Source organism: Prionailurus viverrinus, chromosome B4, assembly GCF_022837055.1.
Source record: "Prionailurus viverrinus isolate Anna chromosome B4, UM_Priviv_1.0, whole genome shotgun sequence".
Classification (NCBI taxonomy): Eukaryota; Metazoa; Chordata; class Mammalia; order Carnivora; family Felidae; genus Prionailurus; species Prionailurus viverrinus.
The window spans coordinates 97,610,934-97,633,129 of record NC_062567.1 but is presented as its reverse complement, the minus strand read 5'-3'; the positions used below and the strand labels follow the sequence as shown (position 1 = coordinate 97,633,129).

At 43.9% G+C, this 22,196-nt stretch overlaps 2 protein-coding genes across 3 annotated transcripts in view; one reads left to right on the top strand and one right to left on the bottom strand.

Annotated features, from left to right (window-relative positions):
* The first annotated feature begins 2,555 nt into the window (after positions 1–2,555).
* Positions 2,556–21,698, top strand: CSRP2 (cysteine and glycine rich protein 2). 2 transcript variants are annotated; one of them, XM_047866622.1, is made up of 6 exons: positions 2,556–2,671; positions 13,529–13,641; positions 16,555–16,723; positions 19,929–20,058; positions 20,745–20,838; positions 21,385–21,698. In XM_047866622.1, exons 2-6 carry the CDS (start codon positions 13,530–13,532, stop codon positions 21,459–21,461), a joined length of 582 nt encoding a protein of 193 aa, XP_047722578.1. In that variant the 5' UTR covers positions 2,556–2,671; position 13,529; the 3' UTR covers positions 21,462–21,698. The 2 variants fall into 2 exon arrangements, with proteins under 2 accessions (XP_047722578.1, XP_047722577.1); XM_047866621.1 differs by lacking the exon at positions 2,556–2,671 and adding an exon at positions 2,955–3,073.
* The window catches only part of ZDHHC17 (zinc finger DHHC-type palmitoyltransferase 17), a 105,131-nt gene continuing 95,318 nt past the window's right edge, over positions 12,384–22,196 (bottom strand). Inside the window, exon 18 of the mRNA XM_047866619.1 lies at positions 12,384–13,710. Coding sequence (XP_047722575.1) covers positions 13,707–13,710 — 4 coding nt within the window. The 3' untranslated portion in view covers positions 12,384–13,706. The remainder of the gene's footprint in view (positions 13,711–22,196) is intronic.

Below are 22,196 nucleotides of genomic sequence, written 5' to 3'. Positions count from 1 at the left end.
TTTTCTCTGCCAGAAAATGCATCACAGTCTATTAGGATTGAGTATGAGTAATTTTTAATTCCTACCACTGCTGTTAAATCTTGGCTAAGAAATACGATGGAACAGCTGTTACTTCTTCTTCTTCTTATTTTTTTTATTAAGCATGTAGATTAGCAGAGTGGGAAGTTATTTTTTCCTTTATTTAACATATACTAAAAAATTCCTCTTCACCATAGCCTAGCTGGCTTCTGGGAAGGAATCCTTGCCCTAAAATAAAACAAAGAGGCCCTATGTTTATATTCACACTCATCTGGTTCAGAGTTTTGTTAAGAAAAAGTAGCATGAAATAAAAATAATAAAAATATTTGAAAAATCTGAACTTGAGCACAAGGTCATGAAGAAAGGCAACCTTGGTTCAACTTGCCTCAGGCCAGTGACCTTGACAAAGAACTTTCATTGGTAATTGTTTAATGGATTCCAGAGAGTGAAGGAACTGTTACAAGTATAACGTGCATTTCTTCGGAAAAAGACACATCCTGCTAGACACTTTTAACCTTCAATTTTGTCTTTTATAAGCTTGAGGGGATCAAACCGACTAGGACCATATGGAATTAAGAAGGGCTTATTCTTCTCCACGAGGGCAAATTTCTCCCACTAGCTCTTCCCCAGACACACAATTTCCTTCTAGTAGAAGGCTCCTGATTGTATTAGAAAACACATAATACCTTCTCACTACCAAACCTTTCATTAGGCAACATAAGATGAATGCTCACCAAAACACAGTTTCTATTTCTTTCTCAAGGCAGAAAAGGACACCAAGATAGCCTTGCTCAACATAACAACCATCATTTATTGAGAATTTACCATGAGCCAGGTGCTCTGCCGGGCATTTTACGTACATAATCTGATGTAATCCTCCTAACAATCCTACACACTGCGCAGTATCATCATTTTACAGATAAAGAAAAGGTGTGAAGAAATCAAGTTATTAGGCCAAGCTCACAGAGCTACTAGGTGGCAGAACTCTATGTTGAAACCACATCTGTTTGGTTACAAAGCCCATACTCTCTTCTTGCACCATTCTCTCTAATATCTGAAAGACTGCCTTAACATTTACAACAAAAAAGCGTCAACAGTTTAAAGAAATGTTTAAAGGCAAATTAAATACTTTTGAAAAAATGTTGATAATTAAATACAAACACAGACTTATCTAAAATCAAATGTTATACATTATCCCCAAACTTGCTGTAAAATACACTGAGACAAATACACAAAGGAACAGATAGTGGAAATACTTTTAGGTTAGAAGTAAGCCCAACTTCAAATGATAGGATGAGGCTGTGAAATTTAGGGACCACATGAGCCTGTCAGAAAGCAAACAGGTCAGGTCCCGGAGGCATCAAGAACCCAAGAGTAGGGGAGAAAAAGCAATCGTTTGCTGAAAACCAGTACAGCAGAAAAGTTCATAGCGTTTCATTCAGTAGAAACACTTACAGAAACCTATCTATGCAAGACAAAGTAAGTATTGTAAGCAACAGAGCTACAGTGAGTGTAGAATCTCAAGGACAGGATTTTCATGTCTGCCCTAGGAGTCATGTCACTTTTACATTAGCTGATGCCATGAAAACACAGATTGACCATATTTAGAAAAGCTCACAGCAGGCAGGAATACTTCCAGACTCCGGCCACAGTATCAGGAGATGTCAGTCATCACTAGGTTTCTGCACAGTACTTGGTGGACAGAGACTGTAAAGCTGCTATTATAATGAGTTTACCCTGGGTTAGCCCCAGCATATGAAATAAAACAATAGTAATATCATATATATACCAGGGTGGTGGTTCTCAACCAATGCCCTCTGCTCTTTCCCCACAGGGCATTTGGCAAAGTCAAATTGTGTTTTTGACTCTTACAAAGTGGAGCGAAGGGTGATATTGGCGTCTAGCGGGTGGAAGCGCCCTACAACGCACAGCACAGGCCCCCAGAGCAAAGAATCAGCCAGCCCCAAATGTCAAGTGTTCAGGTTGAGAAGTTCTGGACCAGAGCAAGCTCTTGCATTTGTGGTTTGAGGGACAGTTTCAGTAACAGCCTTTTTTGAGGTCCCTGTTCCAGATAACAGTTCTCAGGGATCATGGCTTCTGGCACAGAGGTCATCAGCAGGCCTAGGATGTGAACCGCACAGAACCGACATTATTTTTCTTTTCATCTAAAACAATAAATCATCCTGCAGCTCAAGTATGAGGTCCCCTGCATTGTCACTGGCATCTTTGGGCCCTTAGGTGCCCTGGTTTCTGGCTGGGTTTATGTTTCTTCCCCCCTGTGTGTGCAACCGTGCCCTTGTGGTGGGAAATGCAAAAAACACTTGGGGAATGAGGCGTTTTCGTAACGTCATTTATTTGATCTAGATGAGATATTTTGCTCTTTAAGAACAGGAAGGTTGAAGATTCCCAGAGGTTGGAAATCGGACCAGAGACTATTTGTCCACTGGGGAAGTTAATCACGTTGAGTTTACTTATAAGGATAAGGCAAGGGAGCGGGTGGTGGAAACCCCCCGATCTGGCGGATTTTCTACTTGCGGCCTTGGACTGTGGCCTCCTGAAGGAGACCTGGTGCCCCCCTTGGGAAGGGTACCTCACAGGGTGGAGGGGGCTGTTTCCCGACGGGACAGTCTCGCGACCCGGTCCCTCTGTAAGGGTAAGAAAGTCTCCTTTTCCAGCTGCTAATCACTTCTGGAAACTGCCGGATCCCGTTAGGAGGGAGAGGGGTAAGGCCGGCGGAAGGGTCCCGGGACGTGGGAAGATGCCAGGCGGGCGGGAAACAGCAGGAAGAGGCGGGATTCTGCCCTTTGTCTCGCGGCCCCCCGCCTGAAGCCGCTCGGCAAGCAGCCCCCGCGCTAGACTCCCCCGGCCGTCCAGAGCGGGTCCGGGAATCGGCCGGGTGCGGCGGGGCGGGGCGGGGCGGGGCGCGTAGGGCCACGCCCATCACGGAGTCTTTAAAAGGTGGGGGCTCTGGGTTCGTCGCTGTTCGCGGACTCGCGGAGCTTTCCCAGGGATCTGACCTTGCCGCGGGTGGTGCGTGGTCCTGCCTCCGACTCGAGTGAGTAACTGCAGTGGGGGCGCCTCCGCCCACCCCGGGGGAGGAAGGTTCCCACAGCCTCCCGGGCTCCTCGGGACGTCCTGCCGGCGCCCCCCCCCCCATCTCCGATATCCCCATCTCGATCCCCACTTGCCCTCCCCTCCGCCATTCTCCTCACCCCTGCCCCCCCCGGTTTCCCCACCCCCCTTTCACACACACCTGCCCTGCTCCCCGTAGCCGCGGCCCTGTCCTTGGATCCCGGGCCCTTCGGGCAGATAAATAATCGTGCGTGACCTCCCTACCAGTTGCTTCACACACCGGTTTCTTTGGGAGAGAGGCGGGGCCGAGAGTTTCGCGTTGCTGCTATTCCGCCTTTTGGTAGCATTGGGCCCCCTCCTCCAGCAGCCGGTTTTCTTTCCAAGAAGAGGGTGGGGTGGGTTCCGAGTCTCGGGGTCTCCTCTGCCCGGAGGGGGTCTCCTCTGCCTCGCTGCGCTGAGGGCGACCTTACCAGGGGCTGGTTGGGAGTCCTGGGAGTGAGGTGGGGGCTTCCACAGTCCGCCGAGCCCAGGATCCTTCCCCTGCTGCGGTGCAGATTTCTGGCATCCCCATTGTTTAGTGGTCTCTGCCCACTAAGCACTGAACTTTAAATGTTGAAAGAACAGCAGTGAAACATCAGGTCGAGCTTTTTCCGGAACTTTCTACGATTCAGGTATAAACGGGAAAGCAAGAATGCTTGGTTGTGAAATTCTGCAACAGGTCCTGAAATCACATCCTGAGTTCCAAAGCTCCACGTAGGCAGTCCCTGGGGGAGGGGGTTTCTAAGCCGGGAGACACTCACCTTCCTCCCCCACTCCCAAGTCCGGACGTTTGTTGAAGGATATTTGTTTAATGGTTACCCAAAATGTGGTCCCTGTTTTATTTGCCATCAGCAGATTAAGCACATTTTCACCTTTAATATGCTTTCAATATGGGTAATATTTTAATTTGGGGTAGTAATTTTTTTTTAACTCAGGCAGTAAAAATGGTGTCATTGGTTCTTTTCTAATTAACCTGTTTTAAAGCTCTACTTATGAAATGACAAGAATTCAAATAGGACAATCACAAATTTGTCTCTAATTTGACTCAGGTTTTTCAGGAAAGAGATGGGCGATGGATTAAATGAATCACATAACTTCAAAACTGTGTACCAAACCATAAGTGATTTTATGAAGTCCACCCTGGTCTGCCCTCACTATCCTTGGTCATTGCTGTCTCAGGTTGATTGCAGCTGGTACTTGATCAATATTTCTCAATGTTCTTTCTACTCTGGTGTCTAGTTTTCTTTGCTCTTTTAGAGTGAAAACTACAAGAGACAAGATCTGCATCTCACGAGTCTTTGAGACTCACAGTACTTGCCTGCGTGCCTTGAACACAGTTGGACCAGAGCCACTATTGGTTAATTGAATGAAGAAAGGAAGGAGTAAGATTGCAATTGTGGGGGACAAATATTTAATTGAACTCAGGCAGTAGGTAATATTAGCGAATTTGACTTAAGGTTTCGATTGTAAATTTTTAACGGTTGCTCCAAATGTATTCAAATACTGATTGACACAAATACCAATATGCTAAATACTATGATGAAAGCAATACTCATTGGAGATCTGATGAAACTGGCAATAACTTGGATTTTGGCAAAATTGCATTTTATACCAAAACAGCAAGAATGTTGGCATAGAATAGAGGGGGGTGGCAATAAATGAGCTTTAGAAGCCTCAGTCCAGCCTCAACATTGCTACTAAATGGCCATGGAGATGTGGACGTCTAATTGTTCTTCTCTGCCAGAAATAAGGTAAATCAGGAGAGCTGAGGAGAGCAAACCTCCTATGGAGAAGGAGTCCTGGCCTAGTGAAAACGACAGGACTAAAGCCAGCCATGCCCCAAGTCACATGCCAGTACTAGCACCCATTGGTTTGATGACCTTGGGCATCTTTACTGTCTGGTCTTAGTTACTTCACCTAATAAAATGGATGTAACAGCACCTACAACAGGGTTGTCATAAGGCACGTTGATTGTGATCCTTGTACAAAGCCCAGCTCAGCCAGGGAGAGGTTCCTTGTAATTGGACACTATTGTAAATTTTATTGAATATATAGGGAAATGGTCATCAGTGAAAGCCTCTTCCAGGAGGGCACTGATGTAGACTTACCAGTAGCTATTAGGCCTTGCCATGAGGACAGGTTTCTTCCCTTTGCTGATATTCATTGGTTTCCTCAAGGTGCCATATTATTTCCTGGGCTGGTATTTGCATGGCATCCTTGGGGTTCTATTGGGTGGGGATCTCTAGACTCCCTTGGGGCCTTGATTACCCACAATTGTGATACTTAACTGTTATTGTGTGGTGGACCCTTCTGGCAGTCTGGTGAAGCTTCCGAACTCCTTTTCAAAATGTTTTTAAGTGCATAAAATAAAGTACGTGGTACCAAGTTCATCAGTCCCTGCTATTTCAAGGAATCTGTGGTCCCAGTTTAAGTACCCTGACTTGGAGTTTTCTCAAACTGGATTGTGGAAGAACCCGGCACAAGTTCTGATAGTTAAAAATTTTAAGTTTTGCGGGCGCCTGGGTGGCTTAGTCAGTTAAACGTCCAACTCTTTCAGCTCGGGTCATGATCTCAGGGTTGTGAGATCAAACCCTGAGTTGGGCTCCATGCTGAGTGTGGAGCCTGCTTATGGATCCTCTCTCTCCCTCCCTCTCTCTGCACCTCCCCCGTGCTCACATGCGTGCTTGCCCTCTCTCTCAAAATAAAGTAAAAATTAAAAATTAAAAAAAATTTAAGTTTTTGTGTAAGTCAAGGGAAGAACCAAGTCAGGGGAACAAGTACATTGTGAATCATTTGCAAAGGGTATCAGTTCTCCTTGCTCTTTTTTATTATCTCATTGTGCCAACAGTAACTACTAATTGTCCTTCACTAATGAAAAGAGGACAGATACCATATAATACATTAGGGCCAAATACCTTCCCAGTTCACTACAGGAGAGAACGTTTCAGGGTGGCTTCATAGTACTTCTAAAAGAGAAAAGTGAAGAGAGAATTCAGTCTTCACATAGTACAGGAAATGCCCAATTTGGAAAGAACCTGTGCCAGAGCCTAGAAGTCACTACTATATTTGTGTTGCTAACAGTGGTTTAGTTTCAGCAAAACATCAGTGAAACAAACTCTGTAGTTCATTTGAATTTTATTGGTGTTCATTTTTCAATTGAAATGGTAATTTTGCTTTGGTTTCACAGTTATGAGTCACTTGATCTCTATACCTCAGCTTCTCCAGCCATAAAATGGGTATAATGATAATGTCTACCTTAGCTGTTAGGAGGATTAAGTAAGTTAACATAAGTAAACTACTTAATATAAGTGGCACATGTAGTAAGCGTCGGGGGATTTAATGGAAACGTTTGTGAAATAAACATTGTGCCTGTAATACAGGCAAAGAGCTTGTATTACATGAGTATTTGTGATTATTGTTACCTTTCACGTGGCAAGCGCTATTCTAAATGCTTTCCATATACTCTTTAATCTCAGAACTAGTTTATGATATAAATAAGCATTACCTCCATTTTTTAAAATGAGAAAACCAGCAGATCAAATAACCAACCTAAGATCACTTGGCATATAAGTAGTAGTTTTGGCGTATAAATCTCCGTCTGACTCCATGTAAAAATCACACCAACATTAAATTATTTGAATAATTAAATATCTTGTGGATCGCACAGATTGTGGATTGAGATGGCAGATGCTGGGGGTCGGTGACCAAATCTATAGCCTAGTTGCATTCTAATTACAGTATGTGACTTGGCAGGTAGTACTGAAATCTGTGTCAAGGATTTTGCTGTACTCCACGTTGAAGACATGAATGGAAACAGGATATAGAATTAGTAAGTAATGGTGGCGCTGAGGTGAACACAGGACAACTTACTGGAGAGAAGGACGGATTTCTCTGTAGTGAGGATAGACTTAGGGCAGCAGAGAGGAGTGACAGAGAGCTTTCTGGTCGAAAGTAGCAGTTTGGGGATGAGCCAGGCACAGAGAGGACACTCACTAACCGGTAGCTGGAGGGTTGAAGATTGGTCAGAGAGGAAGGCGTTCCTGTGCACAAGTAATTTGGTAACCAAAGGACTGATAATTCTCAGGTGATCTGAATGGTCTCAACCCTTCAATCAGATATGGGAGTTTGGGGAAGAGATTGTGGTTCTGGAGTTGGACAGGAGTGGGTTGAGCCGGGCTTTGGGTGTTTGGAGGTCATTGACCTCAGCAAGTCACCTAACGGCCGACCTTCTGGTAGCCATATTCAGGCCCAGCAGCGCTGCTGAAGGAAGAGGAAGCCGGCGTCTGTGCAGCGCAGGCTCTTTGCCAGTACTTCACAAACGGTATCTCGTGAAATCCTCCAACCACCCGACGAGCGTTCTCATCCGTTTCCAAGGTGCAGCTGAGGATGTCGAAGTTAAAGAACTTGGCCAAGATCACAGAGCCAGTAACAGACTTTCAGCCTTCTATCTCCACGCTCTTTCTCTTATACTAGGAACATGTTAGAGGTGGCACATGCAATGCATTTTCCGTGGCAGACGTTATTAATCACAGTTGTCTTTAATGCGGAATCTTGAACCTGGTTCCAGGAGCCCACTGTGAGTAAATCTATGAGATGAAACTGTTTTTGCCATCCCTGAGACCTTGCGGACTTCCCGAATCCCTTTCTACCTGCTTCTGTGTCATGGCTTCTACCGTATTGCCTTTTGTTCATGTCATGCTAGCACCAAAGCAGGACCTCCTGAGGAACAGGCACCCTTCCTTAGGACCAGCTATTTTAGCCTCAGTTCCTAACCCAGGATGTGGCTTACAGAGTGCGGAATTAATACATTTAGACGAAATCTCCATGCAGTAAAGCATTGTACAGTGGTTATTAGCTGCCCTTACCCTAGAAGAATTACTTGAGATACAGGAAAGGAATTCGGATTTAGCTGGATGAGGGAGGGCAGGAAGTCAGTTGCCCTGATGGGGAGAGGCAGGGGGATTAGGGGTATAATGAAGGAATGGCTATCTGAGATGTGTAGGTGAGAACTGATAACAAAACATCATCTCTTGAGTATGTTGAGTATATCGTTCTACACAGACTGCCTCCGATAAGCATTTCTTCAACCTATTCTCTTAACTCTGTAACAAAGGCACATTATCCTCCTTTTACATGTGAGGGAAATGAGACTGTGTTGACTCCGAGAGCCATGCTTTTAATGGACTCTTGGGCCGAGCTGTCTTGAAGTCGTGGCTTTGGTAGAAGGAGCCAAATGGAACATGTAGCTCATCACTAACATGTAAAGTCTGTGCTTGGCTCAGTGGTATTCACTTAGATAAGGGAAGTAGGCTAACCAGATTGTTTGGTAAGCAGAAGGAAAAATTTTTAGAATGGGCACGTTAACTTCCAATTAACTACTACTCTCAAACTCTGGCTCTGTTAAAAAATCATTGTAATTCGGGACAGTGCTACTAATTTACATATTCTTTAACTAGCGACCCCTCTCCATGTGTCTCAAGATGAAACTGGTTTATAATGAATTCTCCCTTTCTGGAAATTGGATTCTAGCCAGGTTCCAGTGTCCTAAGAAAACCCTGTATGTAATAATAAAATGTCAAAGCTTCTGGAAGTATTTAGAATTCGGGTTTATAGACGGATTCATTCCAAACCTTTGCTATCAGAGCGAGTGACTGAAACTGTGAGTGGCGACATGTAGAGTCTAGATTCATGGATTCAAGACATTCAGAACCTAAAAGAAGATGGCAAATGCAGAACAGGTAGTGTGAGAATGATCTGTGTGGCCACTTTGCGGTTCTTGCCGGTTATCTGGAGAATGAGGTAACTTGACCACAAGTGACTCAGATTTAGACGACAGTAATTTTCTCCTAGGGGTAAGTCTTATGAAATTCTGGGTGGTGTCTTTGCCTGGGGAGAAGGAGCAAAGAGAAATCGCATACAGGTGTTCAGATGTAAACCAAGCCTTTTAATCTAACACAGTGCCCCAGTATTAGAACTCTTTCAGACATTGAAAAACAAAGAGTGGACTGAGAAACCGAGAATAAGCCTGTTTGGCCTCTTTGGCGAGATATGTGTAAAGTGGGATTTCTTTTCTCCTCTCACCATTCTGTAAATTAATGCATAGGATTGGGGAGAGGCACGTAGCCCAGACTGCGGAGTGCAAATCCAGTCTGCTGTGATTAGTGTCAGCTGTTGTGGAGTAGTACGGCCAAAGGCCTGTAGGGAACATGAAGCTTTAGAATTTTTTTCTGTGCAAAGCAATGCCAAGAGTGACAGAAATGGAAGATCATCACACTTCCTCCTGCCAAATTCAGGGAACGTCCACAGGGGTTCACCCCAAAAGTGTAAATTTGAACTTCATTTCTTAGTCACCATAAATGGAACTATCATTGTCTGCAGTGCGTATTAACATCCCAGAAGAAGGTTTATGAGTGACTAACCAGCTAAGTTTTTTCTCTACCCTGTTTTTTGCTCTGAGCTCTGTTCTTCTGTAGGCGCCAGCCAGTGGGTTTTCCTACTGGAGTACTCCTGGCAGGATGGACAGTTAGGAGATGCCCCTCCATTTTCAAGCAAACAGTTAACTGGACAGCTGCCAATGCATTTGTTTACCCCCTTTTATCTTCACAGTATCTCCACTGGTTAGAGAGGGCTGCCTTTCCCTATTTTACAGATGAGAAAACTAAGCCCAAGGTTGCACAACCATCTTAAGTAACATCTTAAATAATAGATCTATCCAAACCAACCTTCCTCCTTCCCTCCCTTCTTTCCATTATGAAATATTTCAGACATACAAAGTAGAGAATAATATAAGGAACGCCCAACTACCCAGTATCCAACATAAAAAAATAAAGATTACTCCAGCTGAAGCTTTGTGAGGATGCTCTTTCTATTACACCATGTGCTTGGACCACAGAGAGGGTTATTCAGAAATCCTTAGGAAAGCCTTGAGACTGGATGGAAATTTTGAAAAGTTAATGACTTGGAAATTTTATGTAGAATCAAAAAATGTGACAAAGGGAAGTAGACCAGTGCTACCTTTGTCTTGATAAACATAAAATCGAATTGGGAATTGTACAATTTAAAAAAGGAAGAATTCTTTAAAACAACAGACATTATTTTGATAGGTGCCAAGCACTCTGGTACATGGTATGGGGAATACAGAAATGTGGTCCCCACCCTAGAGGGGAAAAAGCTTTTAACATAGTAAGCTGAATGTTGTAGTACTTAGATGGGTATTTCCTGAAAAGATGACACATTTGGCTGGTGTGACCTGTGCCGTAGAAATCAGACTTGACTTACAATAAGTGAATTTAAGTAACTGTGAATTACATAAAGAAAGGAAAGACCTTCCCTGTTGAAAAGTCCAAGCTGCTCTTTAATAGGGAATAACAAAGTGATGAGTTAGTTTTTGAAAAAAGTATTTTTAAATGGTATTCAGAGATAACCCAAGATGGCATTAGTCTTCATAGAAATCTGGTTCCTTATTGGTGATAGCTCCAAAGTAAACAGGTGGGAAAATATAAGCTACTAGGTTGATATTAAATAGTATAGTTTCTAATAGGATGAGAAATGCCTTGACAATAACAGAATATGTTAGAAGCCAGCTGGGCTGTTGATGCTGGGATCCAATTTTAGGTAGTAATTAATTGTAAGGTCATTACCTACAAGCCAGGGTTGGGTTTTAGGTTTCCTCCAGAATCATAAGGGTACTTCCAGCAGATGTCTGTGGCATCCATGAACATTCCAGAACTCTGGTAACTTTGGAGCCGGGGGGCAAAGTCAGTATCACTAATTGCACTTTAGACTCAAGCCAGTGCAGGCTGTTGGAGCCAAGGCTTTGTGTCTGAGGTTTTACAGTCAGGCTCAAATTTCACTGTGGATTTAAACATTGGAGCACCTGTCTCCAGGGAAGGGAATAAAAGATTTATGCAACTACTATAGGAAAGCTTGCGGATTTATCCCGTTGCTGCTAGCTGTTGATCCTCTGTGGATGCCTTCACAGTAGCCTGTTACCTTCATGGACCCTCAGAATCACCTTGGTCCTGTCTGAATAAGGAAGTAGGCTTTTTGCAAGTTGAGACCAACAGTTTGGTGATAACTAGTCATATTAGTCAGGTCTGTGTGTTTTTCAAGGAACAGGAGCTCCATCTCAGAATGACTTTGAAAAGGCAATGTACTGGCTCATGTAATGTCTATAGGATAAGACAAGACACAGCTGAAAAGTGTCTAAACCTAGTCTCTCCATCTCTCTTCTTCTGGGCCAGCTTCATTCTTAAGTTCCTTTCTTCCAGTGGCTAGGCAGCTGCTAGCAGCTCCACCCCTACATCCACATAGCCCTGGGTTTAACTTTCACTGAACTGCCTTAGGGTCGTGTGCTCATTCCCACACCAGACACTGTGATGGTGGCAGGCGGGGGGGGGGGGGGGGGGGATGCAGTGACCTCATTGTCATGACCGAGTCACACGCCCAGCCCCGGAGTTGAGGGTATGGTCAACACCCTCTAAACAAGTACTTCTCACACTATCTGGTAAAGGACCATTTTTGTTTAATTTCCAAGCACAGATTCTCTGCTTCTATGCTATTCAGTAAGGTGAGTCCACTGATCATGCTCTTGATTGTTGTGGCATAAAATTGTATAAAGTTTCTGAACTCTCACCTGCATTTCATCTTGAATTGGTACCAGATGTGGTGGACCATCACAAGGAGACTACATTTTAATAAGTACTTCCTAACCCACATGGACTAAGAAAGAGATGGTTACTTGCCTGGAGAACATCTGGGGGAAAGTGTTACAAGAGGATCAAGAGAATGCTGTATCCCAGAAAGGTGCCCAACACTGATTGATTCTGTAAAACTTGCTTTTAGAAAGACCTCATCTCAGTGTCAAGGAAGTCACTGGGTTCTGGATCGTTTAATGCTATAGGCTGGGCAGGAGGATGGGAATTGACCGCCTTCCTTTTTATTTTAAGGATTGAAGATTCTTCGTCTATTTGCTTAGCAGCCCTCCTTTTCCCTTATGAGGCTAGCCAAGTCTGAGTTAGCAAGGGGGTCTCCACTTTCTCATCCAGCTATTTCCTAGAGAGGTGTGCATCTCATCTAAGGAGACTGAACAACCAAGGGCTACAAATACCACTCACAGAAGAGAAGTGTGAGAATGAGGCTGGAGGAGAAAGAAATTCTCACTGTGTTTTTAGACACCACTTGGGGCAGGGCAGGGCACCATCCTTGAAGGACAACTTTCTGTACTGCTAAGGCACCTGAGTACGTTGGCCATTCAGAAGTAGACATTCGATACCGTGGCCAGGTAGGCCAGTTCATTGAGAAGAGAGGTTAGAACATGTTGGCCCCACATCACAGCAGGATTTAAGCTTGGAGCACTACCCCAGAGTCAGGCCAACTGCAGACGTGCTCAAAAGACAATTCACTTCACCGGGAAGGGAACTTGGTAGTATATTCTCTATGGACTGACAGGCCTATCGAAGAGGGGAAAAACTACTACCGGCTGGGCTAGAGGAGCTGGGGGTTAGTGAAGCACAGAAACCTAAATCGTAGCCATCCCGATGGATGTTTGTTGTGGTTACAGCCGGGGCTCCATACACACGGTTCTTCCAGTCACAGACACAACTATTTACACCGTCATCTTGCATTAACTTCAGCAGACACAGATAAGACTAGTTCTCGCGAGGCAATACAACACTCTGTTCATCCCTCGAAAGTGGCAGAGCTCTTGTAGATTGTGTTAAGAATTCGGCGTTGTTAGGGGCGCCTGGGTGGCTCAGTCGGTTGAACGTCTGACTTCACCTCAGGTCATGATCTCGCAGTCTGTGAGTTCGAGCCCCGCGTCGGGCTCTGTGCTGACAGCTCAGAGCCTGGAGCCTGCTTCGGATTCTGTGTCTCCCTCTCTCTCTGCCCCTCCCCTGCTCATGCTCTGTCTCTCTGTCAAACATTAAAAAAAAAAAAAATCGGCGGTGTTACAACGAAGTGAACACATGATAAAGACCTCCACCCGGGTGCATGTTCTTCAGCTGAGTTTTCAGAACCCATCCTTAAGGTGGGGGTGTCAGGGGCGGACAGTGTTTGCCTTTCCACTCCCACACTTCTTTCTCAACCCTCATCATGCTTCTGGTGGCATAGTTTTGTTTTGTGCCTGGCGACCTGTACTGTTTTACTGAATGCAGATCCTCTGTCCTGTAGGGAAAAAAAACTTGCGCGTGACAAGTCAGAGTTTGCTAAGGAAAGAGCTGCAATTTGGAAGATGAGACGAGGCGATTTTGGAGGAACGCAGGGCTTTAAAGACGTGGTTAGAGCAGTTCTTAGACAAAATCTGCAGCTGGCCCTGGGGTTTAAACAGCCCTCCCGGGAGCTTGGCAGGCATCTCGTCTCGTGTGGGGACATTCTAATGAGTCCTTTATTCCTGCAGAATGCCCGTGTGGGGAGGTGGAAACAAGTGCGGGGCGTGTGGGAGGACCGTGTACCACGCAGAAGAGGTGCAGTGTGATGGGAGAAGCTTCCACCGCTGCTGCTTTCTGTGCAGTAAGTATCTTCCAGGGCTCGATCTTCGACAATGAATGGGTTGTAATGAATGTAAAAGCTTCAGTTTACCTATTTAAGGAAAAACATTGTGGATTTGTTAACAAATATATTTTTTTTAATGTTTACTTATTTATTTTGAGAGAGAGCATGAGTGGGGCCAGGGGGTGGTGCTGAGAGAGAGAAGGAGAGAATCCCAAGCAGTCTCCATGCTGTCGGCGGGACTCGATCCAATGCAGTGTGAGATCATGACCTGAGCTGAAATCAAGAGTTGGATGCTCAACCGACTGAGTCACCCAGGTGCCCCACAGAGATGATTTTAGAAGCTTAGGTGGTTTCTGCCTATCTGTCCTGGACATCGTGAACGCTCAGCCTAGCAGCAAGGACGGCAGGGTTGACCTGTGGCATGTGGCCGTACTACGTCCCCACGGCTTTTAGCCTCCACTGGGCCTTTGCTGTACTGTACTTGTCCTCACGTCCATTCCCCTGCTTCACTGAGAGCTCAGTGCTGTTTATAGTCTGGCACTTGGCACAGTTTCTGGTGTGTTGTAAGGGCTGGGCTCTCATTTCTGAATGAACGGTTTGCTCCTCCTCATCCACCCCAGCTTTCTCTTTGGCAGGGGCCTTTCTCTTTGAAACCTATTTGCTTGTTTCTTGGCATACTACTGGTTGAAATCAAATGTCTAGAAGCTACATTTCCATCTTTTCTGGTCATGAAAATTCAGTTTTTTCTGGGTTATTGATATCCTAATGGAGGGAAAGGAGCTTAGGATGTGAAAATGCCATCAAGGCAAGTTGAGAATTATTACTGTTTAAAGATGGAAGATTATCAGTGTCTGATATAGACAAGAAAAGGGACATAAAACACACGTCTGTGCTCGAAAGACTGTACATAGTGGACAGTAAGAGAAACAGAACCGGACACAGGGCCCCTCCCCCTGCAGACTGTAGTGATAACTAAGTGTTCAGTTTCAAGCAGGAGAGAAGCCACTTCGGAAAGCTCTTTGTTAATCATCATCTTCTGATTCAAAGGACAAATTTTCTTTGATGAAGGAATTGTTACATGAGGACCCCCCCCCCCCGTACATGCAGATACTTGCTGTGTCTATAGTACCATATAGTGACAATTATTGCTAGAAACTGCATATATTAAATATGTTGGGTTACGTTAAGAAATAATCTCCAGAAAAACCTCTCTCAAATTTTAGTTGCCCTTTTCTCTCTAGGCACCAGCATTCAACATGTTGGGACCTTTTTATGGTCTAACTGCTTTGCAGGCAACAAGAAACAGCAGAAAGTCGCAGTTAAAGAATAAAAATCTAACATATGTTTACTGTGTATGCCCCCATAATAGCTACCATTTCTTGGAACTGGTTTCATCATTTCTTCTCTTAGAAGTTACTTTTTTTTTTTAAGGAATCTGTTTTCCAGCAGGTTTGAAACCAAGAGTACATGAACAAAAGGGGAAATACAGATACTTTAGACATTGTTCTTAGTTTCATGAAACATTAGTTTCATCTAGGTTAAGCCAGGATAGTCTCTCCACCATAATAAACTCACTGTTTCCCCAATGTCAACTTCTTTACTGGCAATTTTACTGTTACTTCCTAGTATCTGTCTCTGCTGACTAAGGATATAATTTTAAGGATATAATTCAGAACAGTTTGCAAACTTAGAATTTTACTGTAGAGAATAGAGAATGAGGATGAAGGGAAGGATGGTCATACAGTAAAATTTTCATAAAATTGCTTTAATAACTCTGTGGTCTTTGAAACAGTTTTTGTATTTTGATTTTTTCTATTAAGGGTGTTTATTCTCCTATAATGTGTGGTTTTAGGTTACCTGTGTCTTTCAGCAAACACATTTCAGTTCTTGAGCCTCAACAGCAAGGTTCCAGAGCAGATGACGTCATTCTGTTCCACCAGAGAAAGTGTTAGTCTAATAGAAGCTTCCTAATTGTAACTGTTTTACACCAGCCAGTCGCCGTTCCCTGATGTCCTTCTTTTCTTCCTCCTTTTATTTCCCTTCCCCCACCCTTTTAAGTAGGAGGGAGGAAAAATCCCCCTTTCTACTGACTTCGGATTTCCAGCTGCCCAGTAAGTTCCCTCACAGTTTTGTGTGTGTGTGTTTTCCAAGCTTAACTGAAGTTTTAGAAAGTGAAATAATGTCTGGGTAAAACATGATGACATTTGGCAGTTTTATGAAGTGGGATCCGTGGAAATGTCTTGTGGCGAGAAAACCATCAAGAAAGAATGCATTCTCCTTTGGGACAGAAGGGAAACACAAATGCAGACTTGAAACCACTTTGCGATTTTCAGACCTACTCATCACTGCTGGAGAAGCCGGTGGCGAGATGAAAGAATAATAGGTTATCCCTTCCGGACTCATGAGGAAAACTGGAATTCTGGAGTTAAAGCCGTTTTTATGCCAGGGGGTGCTCTTCAGGGGAGGGCTACAGAGCCAGCCCCCACAGGGCACTCAGCCACTCTTTTGCTCTTTGTTAGGTTGTGCTTTGGCACCACTAGGGTGAAGAGGTGGAAGACTGTGCTGAGGGTTGGAGCAAGCGTTAGTTTTGTTCCTTTTGTTCATGTAATTCTAGCCGTGTAATTCTCTGAAACCCCTCCGTCCTGCCAGAGAGGCCAAGCCTATTGAAAAGCCTGAGGCTTCAGGATGTTAAAATTCTGATACATTTCTGAAACAACACCCTTCCTATCCATGGAGAAAGGCAAATCGTCCTCAGCTGTAGCCGACCCAGTCCAGATGCTGTCCCATGGCTTTTGGGAAACCACAGGGGAAATAGGAACGTGAGAGAGCCTGTGCCTTTCCCATTTGTAGACCATGTGTCAGGGCCACCACTGCTCTTAGGGAAATGGCATCTCTGGCATGTTTCTAAAGGTCTCACTCGTTCCTCCTCAGTGGTTTGCAGGAAGAATTTAGATAGCACCACAGTGGCAATTCACGATGAAGAGATCTACTGCAAATCCTGCTATGGAAAGAAGTATGGGCCCAAAGGCTATGGTTATGGCCAGGGCGCTGGCACGCTCAACATGGACCGGGGTGAGAGGCTGGGCATCAAGCCAGAGAGGTGAGTTAGGACCACGTTTCTTACCTTCAGAACGGAGTTATAACAATTAATGTTGCTTGGTGAAATAGCAGTCTGGGACAGATTTTAGCTTAAAATAAGCAAACAGAAGGACTCTTGGTTTTCATGTATCAACTAGTGACTATTCTTTAAGCTTGAAATGGACAGTTTGGGACCTAATAGAATTCTTATTGATTATTCCAGTGATTTCTAGTCTTGATTTTGGGCCATGCTCCAGTGTATCAAGGACTCATGTTCTCAAAAGCACATGGTTTACATTTACTTCCATTTCACAGTGTTTTGGAGACCAGATGTCATGAAATCAAGTGATGTCTGAATCATGAGACACATTTCTCATGTGCAGTTAAGCAAGGAAAAATTCTCAGTCACTCCTTCCATGTAAGAATATTTCACCAAGAAATTACTTTTCTCGAACTTACAAAGTCTTACTTCAAATTGAAATTGTTTTTGATTCGCTGAGACATTAGTATTAAAATTTAAAGGTTCCAGTGCCAAAATAGCAAGGTACTGAGTCTGCTAAACTTTAGTATTTTATGTTCAGGCTACATAATTTCTTCATTTGGGATTTCCTCTTAATTCCTGTTTTTGACCGATTAATTCTCTCATTTGAACTTCACATTTTTCACATCCGTTTTATATCGAAGAGGCCAAAATTGGTGTGATACTCCAATAAAGTGGTCTTTTCTTGGACAAGACCATTTATCATGCCCCATGAGCGGGACACCCTGCAATATTAACACATCACCTCACATAATCCTCACGACAGCCCTACAGGGTAGGGTTTCCCATCTTACTCAACAAATGTAGACAATGAAATATTAAGCTATTTCCTAAAGTCGCATTGCTAGCTAATTGCAGCAATTAATGTAACTCCTAGTGTAACTCCAAAGCTTAGCACGGTGCATTATGGTATGCTTGAAATAATACTTGAGTGCCTGCTGTTTGCTGAACATTTATGTTCATTTTACATAATCCTTACAGTAACTCTGGGGGTTTAGATACCTTGTCCCTATTTTATAGACAGGACACTAAGGCTCAGGTCACACAAGTAAGTGACACAGCCCGGATTTGACGCATGCCCATTTGGCTCCCAAACCTGTGCTCTTTCCACTGCACTGAGGCCCACCTGTCTGTTCTTTGGGTTTTTTCCACAGAGTTTCCGAGCCATGGTGCCTTGCCAACCAGCTGTACAAGGGCTGGCTCGTCCGTTGTTATGCGCCATCACTTGTAGGAGCCCAGCTTACCTTGGTCTTTGTTGAAGTTCATTGTGCTTGTTCTGCTCTCCTTTTCCAGCTTGTTAAAATCCTTTCTCGTTTTCTAAGATTTTCTTTCAAATCTTTCAAATCACACATATCTATATACCTCCCTCCACACCACCCCCCCTCAAACCACGTTCATCCATAACCCAAAAGTTAAGTCCGTGATTGCGGCTACAGTTTTAAAGTCACAAAGGGCAGTGGACCCACTTCTTTACCTCCTGCTGCTCCATCTTCTCCAATAGCTGGTCAGCCCTCTGTGCTGGCCCGTTGATCTGTGCCCTTGCCTCTTCTCCTTTTTAGCCTGGCCACCTACTAGGGCCAGATGTAGAGACTTCCTTTTCCAGAAGCCTCTCTGCTCTTAATGACTGACCTCTGGGAGCACCTGTGGTCTGGAGCACCCTTGTGGGATGTGGTAACGATATAACATATGGGGACCACATTATCTTCACAGGAGTCTCCCGGAGAGGCAGCACTGTGTGGGCAGAACATTTCACTGAGGCAGAACTGTCAGTTCAGACTCACCAATTTTCTAATTCTGTAGCTCTTCACGTTATTTACTGTCGGAGCCCCTATTTCTTCATTTCTCGTGAGGTTAACAACTATACACACCCCACGATGTCATTAGCAGGGAGGTGGGAGATAATCTACATTAAGTTCTTGTTAACATAATATATTGGACATTTTTGGGGGGAAACTCCTAACTCCAAATGTTGGATATCATTGTGAATAGCTATCAAAAATCACTCTCCAAAGGAAGTACATACAGTAGGTTGTACAGTTTTTTAAAAATATTCGTACATTAGGGGCAACTGGAAACACCAATGCTTGCATCAGTACTGTGAATTGGTATTTGTTGTTTAGAATGAAATTTCCAGCAGCCATAGCAAACATGACTCCAGAACTGCTATATGTTTGCCACCTCATGTGAAAGTACAGAAAACAGATGACTAAAACATGGATACACTGGAGGTGAAGAAATGGAAGATACCGGGGAGGAGTTTGAATCCTTTGTTTTATGAAAAGGCAGTATTTCTAAACTAACATTTTATTTTCTATAAGTATGTAACTTAAACTAGAGTCAGGAAAGAAAACTTTTTCCAACAGGAAAAATGGGACACTTGTACCATTTGCTGAGCTAACTGCTGTTGCCCTCTTATCTGCTTGACTGACTTACAAGGTTTGAGAGGGGCCTTTAAATCTTCTCAAAGCCCAGAATGGTGTTCTGCACTGTACGTACATCTACATATTGAAGGGGAATTAAAGAAAGCGAGAGTTACCCAGTGACTTGAAAATAAGTGACAAAAATTACAATATCCACAGAAAAAGCAAACATCATACAGTAATAGGCAAACCTTCTACAGTATTTTTCCATGAAGCTAAGTAGTTAATTCACACTTTTCCCCACTTAGCGTATATTAGGAAATTAATCTGTAAGTAATGCTCAACGTTCTTAATTCTACCTGAGTCCACTGACCTATCTGCAGAAACTTTTAACTGCTTAGGCTAACAGTGATTTTTCAGACTCTGGTAAAGTAAAAAACTCTCTGTGATTCCAGTGGTAATATGAACAATGATATGAATATGGGGTAAAAATATGTCCAGTGTATATTTTTATAAAGCATAGCCTAATTGTTTCATAGAGGCCAGCACTGGGGATTCAAGGAATTCTGTTTAGACTCACAGAGACAGGTTTTTAAGTTTGGGGCTTCGTCTGTTTATGGCAGTAATGAGCCCATAAATAGGTTAAAGTACCAGCCGGCCAGCACCTGAGACACAGTTCTTCTTTCCCCTGGATGTAGTTCAGTGAGGGCCTCTGGCCATGAGACAAGACAGCAGTTAAGTCCCAGAGTTCGGTTGTGCCTGTCTTGTGGGCTTATTAATTAGAATGGGCCCTTCGGTAAATCCTAGCTTTTCCCCCTTTCTTCAAGTGTTCAACCTCATAGGCCTACAACAAATCCAAACACTTCTAAATTTGCTCAGAAGTATGGAGGTGCTGAGAAGTGTTCCCGATGTGGGGATTCCGTGTATGCTGCTGAGAAGATAATCGGAGCTGGAAAGGTAAAGTGCTGTCTTGAGTTAGCAGCAGTGAATGACTCCTCTCTCCTCCCTTTCTCCCCCGTCCCCCTCACATCCCCTTCAGGCGTGCTGTCTTATATAAATACATTAATGCCCTGGATTCAGATTTTTCTTAGATTTCCATCTGAATCATTAACTTGTTGAAGCGATGCCCTTACTTGACAAATCACATCTATGTTTGAAAGAAACTTGTTTTCATAAGGGGCGCTCCTCAAGGATGTTAAAGGACGACTGTTAAATCTGCACTCTGCAGGTTATTCCATGTAGTGGGAAACCAGAGTTGGGACTCCTGATGCTAATCTGAGGTGTACTTCTGAGCAAATTACTTAACCACTTCACCTCTTCCATCTGCAATGCTCTCAGCCATAAAAGAGGCAGTGTTTAAAGGAGCACATTGTGCTTGCGGTGAGGTCTGAGACGGCTCTTGGGGAGATGGCCCTTGGCTGGTACAGCCCGTGTCTTCTGTAAATGAAGTTTGAACCCAGCCCTGGTGTAGGTGGCAACACCCTGTGTAGACACAGGGAGGTCCAGTTCCAGGCTTTTTGTTGGAGTTGAAGCACAGCAGTCAGGAGTATGCGTTGGGTTGACGTTTGCGAGCCACTTGCCAAAGTGTCTACACTGTACTGCAAGAAACCACCCTCTCAGACTTACTCAGTTGTCTCTTCCAGCCCTGGCACAAAAACTGTTTCCGGTGTGCCAAGTGTGGCAAGAGTCTTGAATCAACAACTCTGACTGAGAAAGAAGGCGAAATCTATTGTAAAGGTAAAATTAATTTCCATTATTGCTGTGCATCTGAATATCCCACCCTGGTTAAGGAAATTTCACCAGCATACAAGAAAAAGAAAGTACTGTGACAGTGGGGAGAGGAACCGGGAAGGAAAGCAAGGGATTGCCACTCGCTATTTGAAAATAAAGGATCTAGAGATGCTCACAGATAACAGAGATAACTTGAGACAATAAAGTTGACTGTCATTTAAAATTACCCCGACAAATAAGATAAAAACCTCATTGAAACACTGTATGTTTCCAGCAAAGTATATGAATGTATGAAGGTAACAACAGACAAACACGTAACTTGCCCGGCCCGATTTGTATGCTTGTAACTCCAGTGGGTCGGAATGTTTGGACTCACCTTTGCAACTCTCAGATACTTGCTATGTGGCTCATTTTATATCTTAAATAAGTTGAACTCTTTTTGGGCATGGCAAACCATTTTTTTTTTTTAAACTTACAGGGGTTTGTCATTTTGTGGGTCTTAATGCTAGCAAAGCTTAAAGGACCTTCTGCTAATTCTCTTTCCTTTTTTAGGATGCTACGCAAAGAACTTTGGGCCCAAGGGATTTGGCTATGGTCAAGGAGCAGGAGCCCTTGTTCATGCTCAGTAAAGGCATGACCCTGAGCTGACATCAAACACGGAAAGTCTCTACATGGCCTAGGCACAGATAATCTAACACTAAACTACTGTGAAATCCTGCCGGCACTTACGTACTGTCTGTTGCCCCGTACACGGATAGGCTGGCTGACTAGTGGGAAGAGAGCACTGTATCCCTTTGCTTTTTATTCCTCGGCATTGTCAAGAAGTGTTTCTTTTACATTTTAAATAAAACTTCAGCTGGATTCAGGTGCTCAGTGTTGTTCACATTTTGGAGGAGCTGCTGTGATTTCAGTTGGCGGAAAATCACTTGGGTCCCTACCTGTACTTTAGTGGTTAGAGTCCACCCCGTTATGCAGCTGACCGACTAGGCTAATGTTTGCATCACAGCTGTTGGAGAAGATCTCTTTTAACCTGGTCAGGGTTGCTTGGCAACCGATTCCAGCTCTTGAGAGATGGTCGGGCAGCATCCCCCACCCACCTGTCCGCCCCACTCTAGCTGGTGGTTATTCTCCTTAGACAACCTGCATTAGAATCACCAAGGAGTATTAAAAAGCAGATTCCCAGGCCCTACAGAAGCAGACTCTAGAGGTAGGGCCATAGAAGCCATTCTAATAAGCTCCTCAGAAAGGCACAAGGACCTAGGGTGGTGGGCACAGTTAAACCAAACACTGAAATATTTAATTCATCTAAGTCTAAAGATCATTACAAACAGCTACCTACAGACAACTACAGAACCTGAGGCTTG

Excerpts from the sequence above, each read along its gene's own strand:
- CSRP2 (XM_047866622.1), top strand. The coding sequence starts at position 13,530 with ATGCCCGTGTGGGGAGGTGGAAACAAGTGCGGGGCGTGTGGGAGGACC. Across the intron at positions 13,642-16,554 it reads CCGCTGCTGCTTTCTGTGCA|TGGTTTGCAGGAAGAATTTA; the intron begins GTAAGTATCTTC and ends GTTCCTCCTCAG. Across the intron at positions 20,059-20,744 it reads AGATAATCGGAGCTGGAAAG|CCCTGGCACAAAAACTGTTT; the intron begins GTAAAGTGCTGT and ends TGTCTCTTCCAG.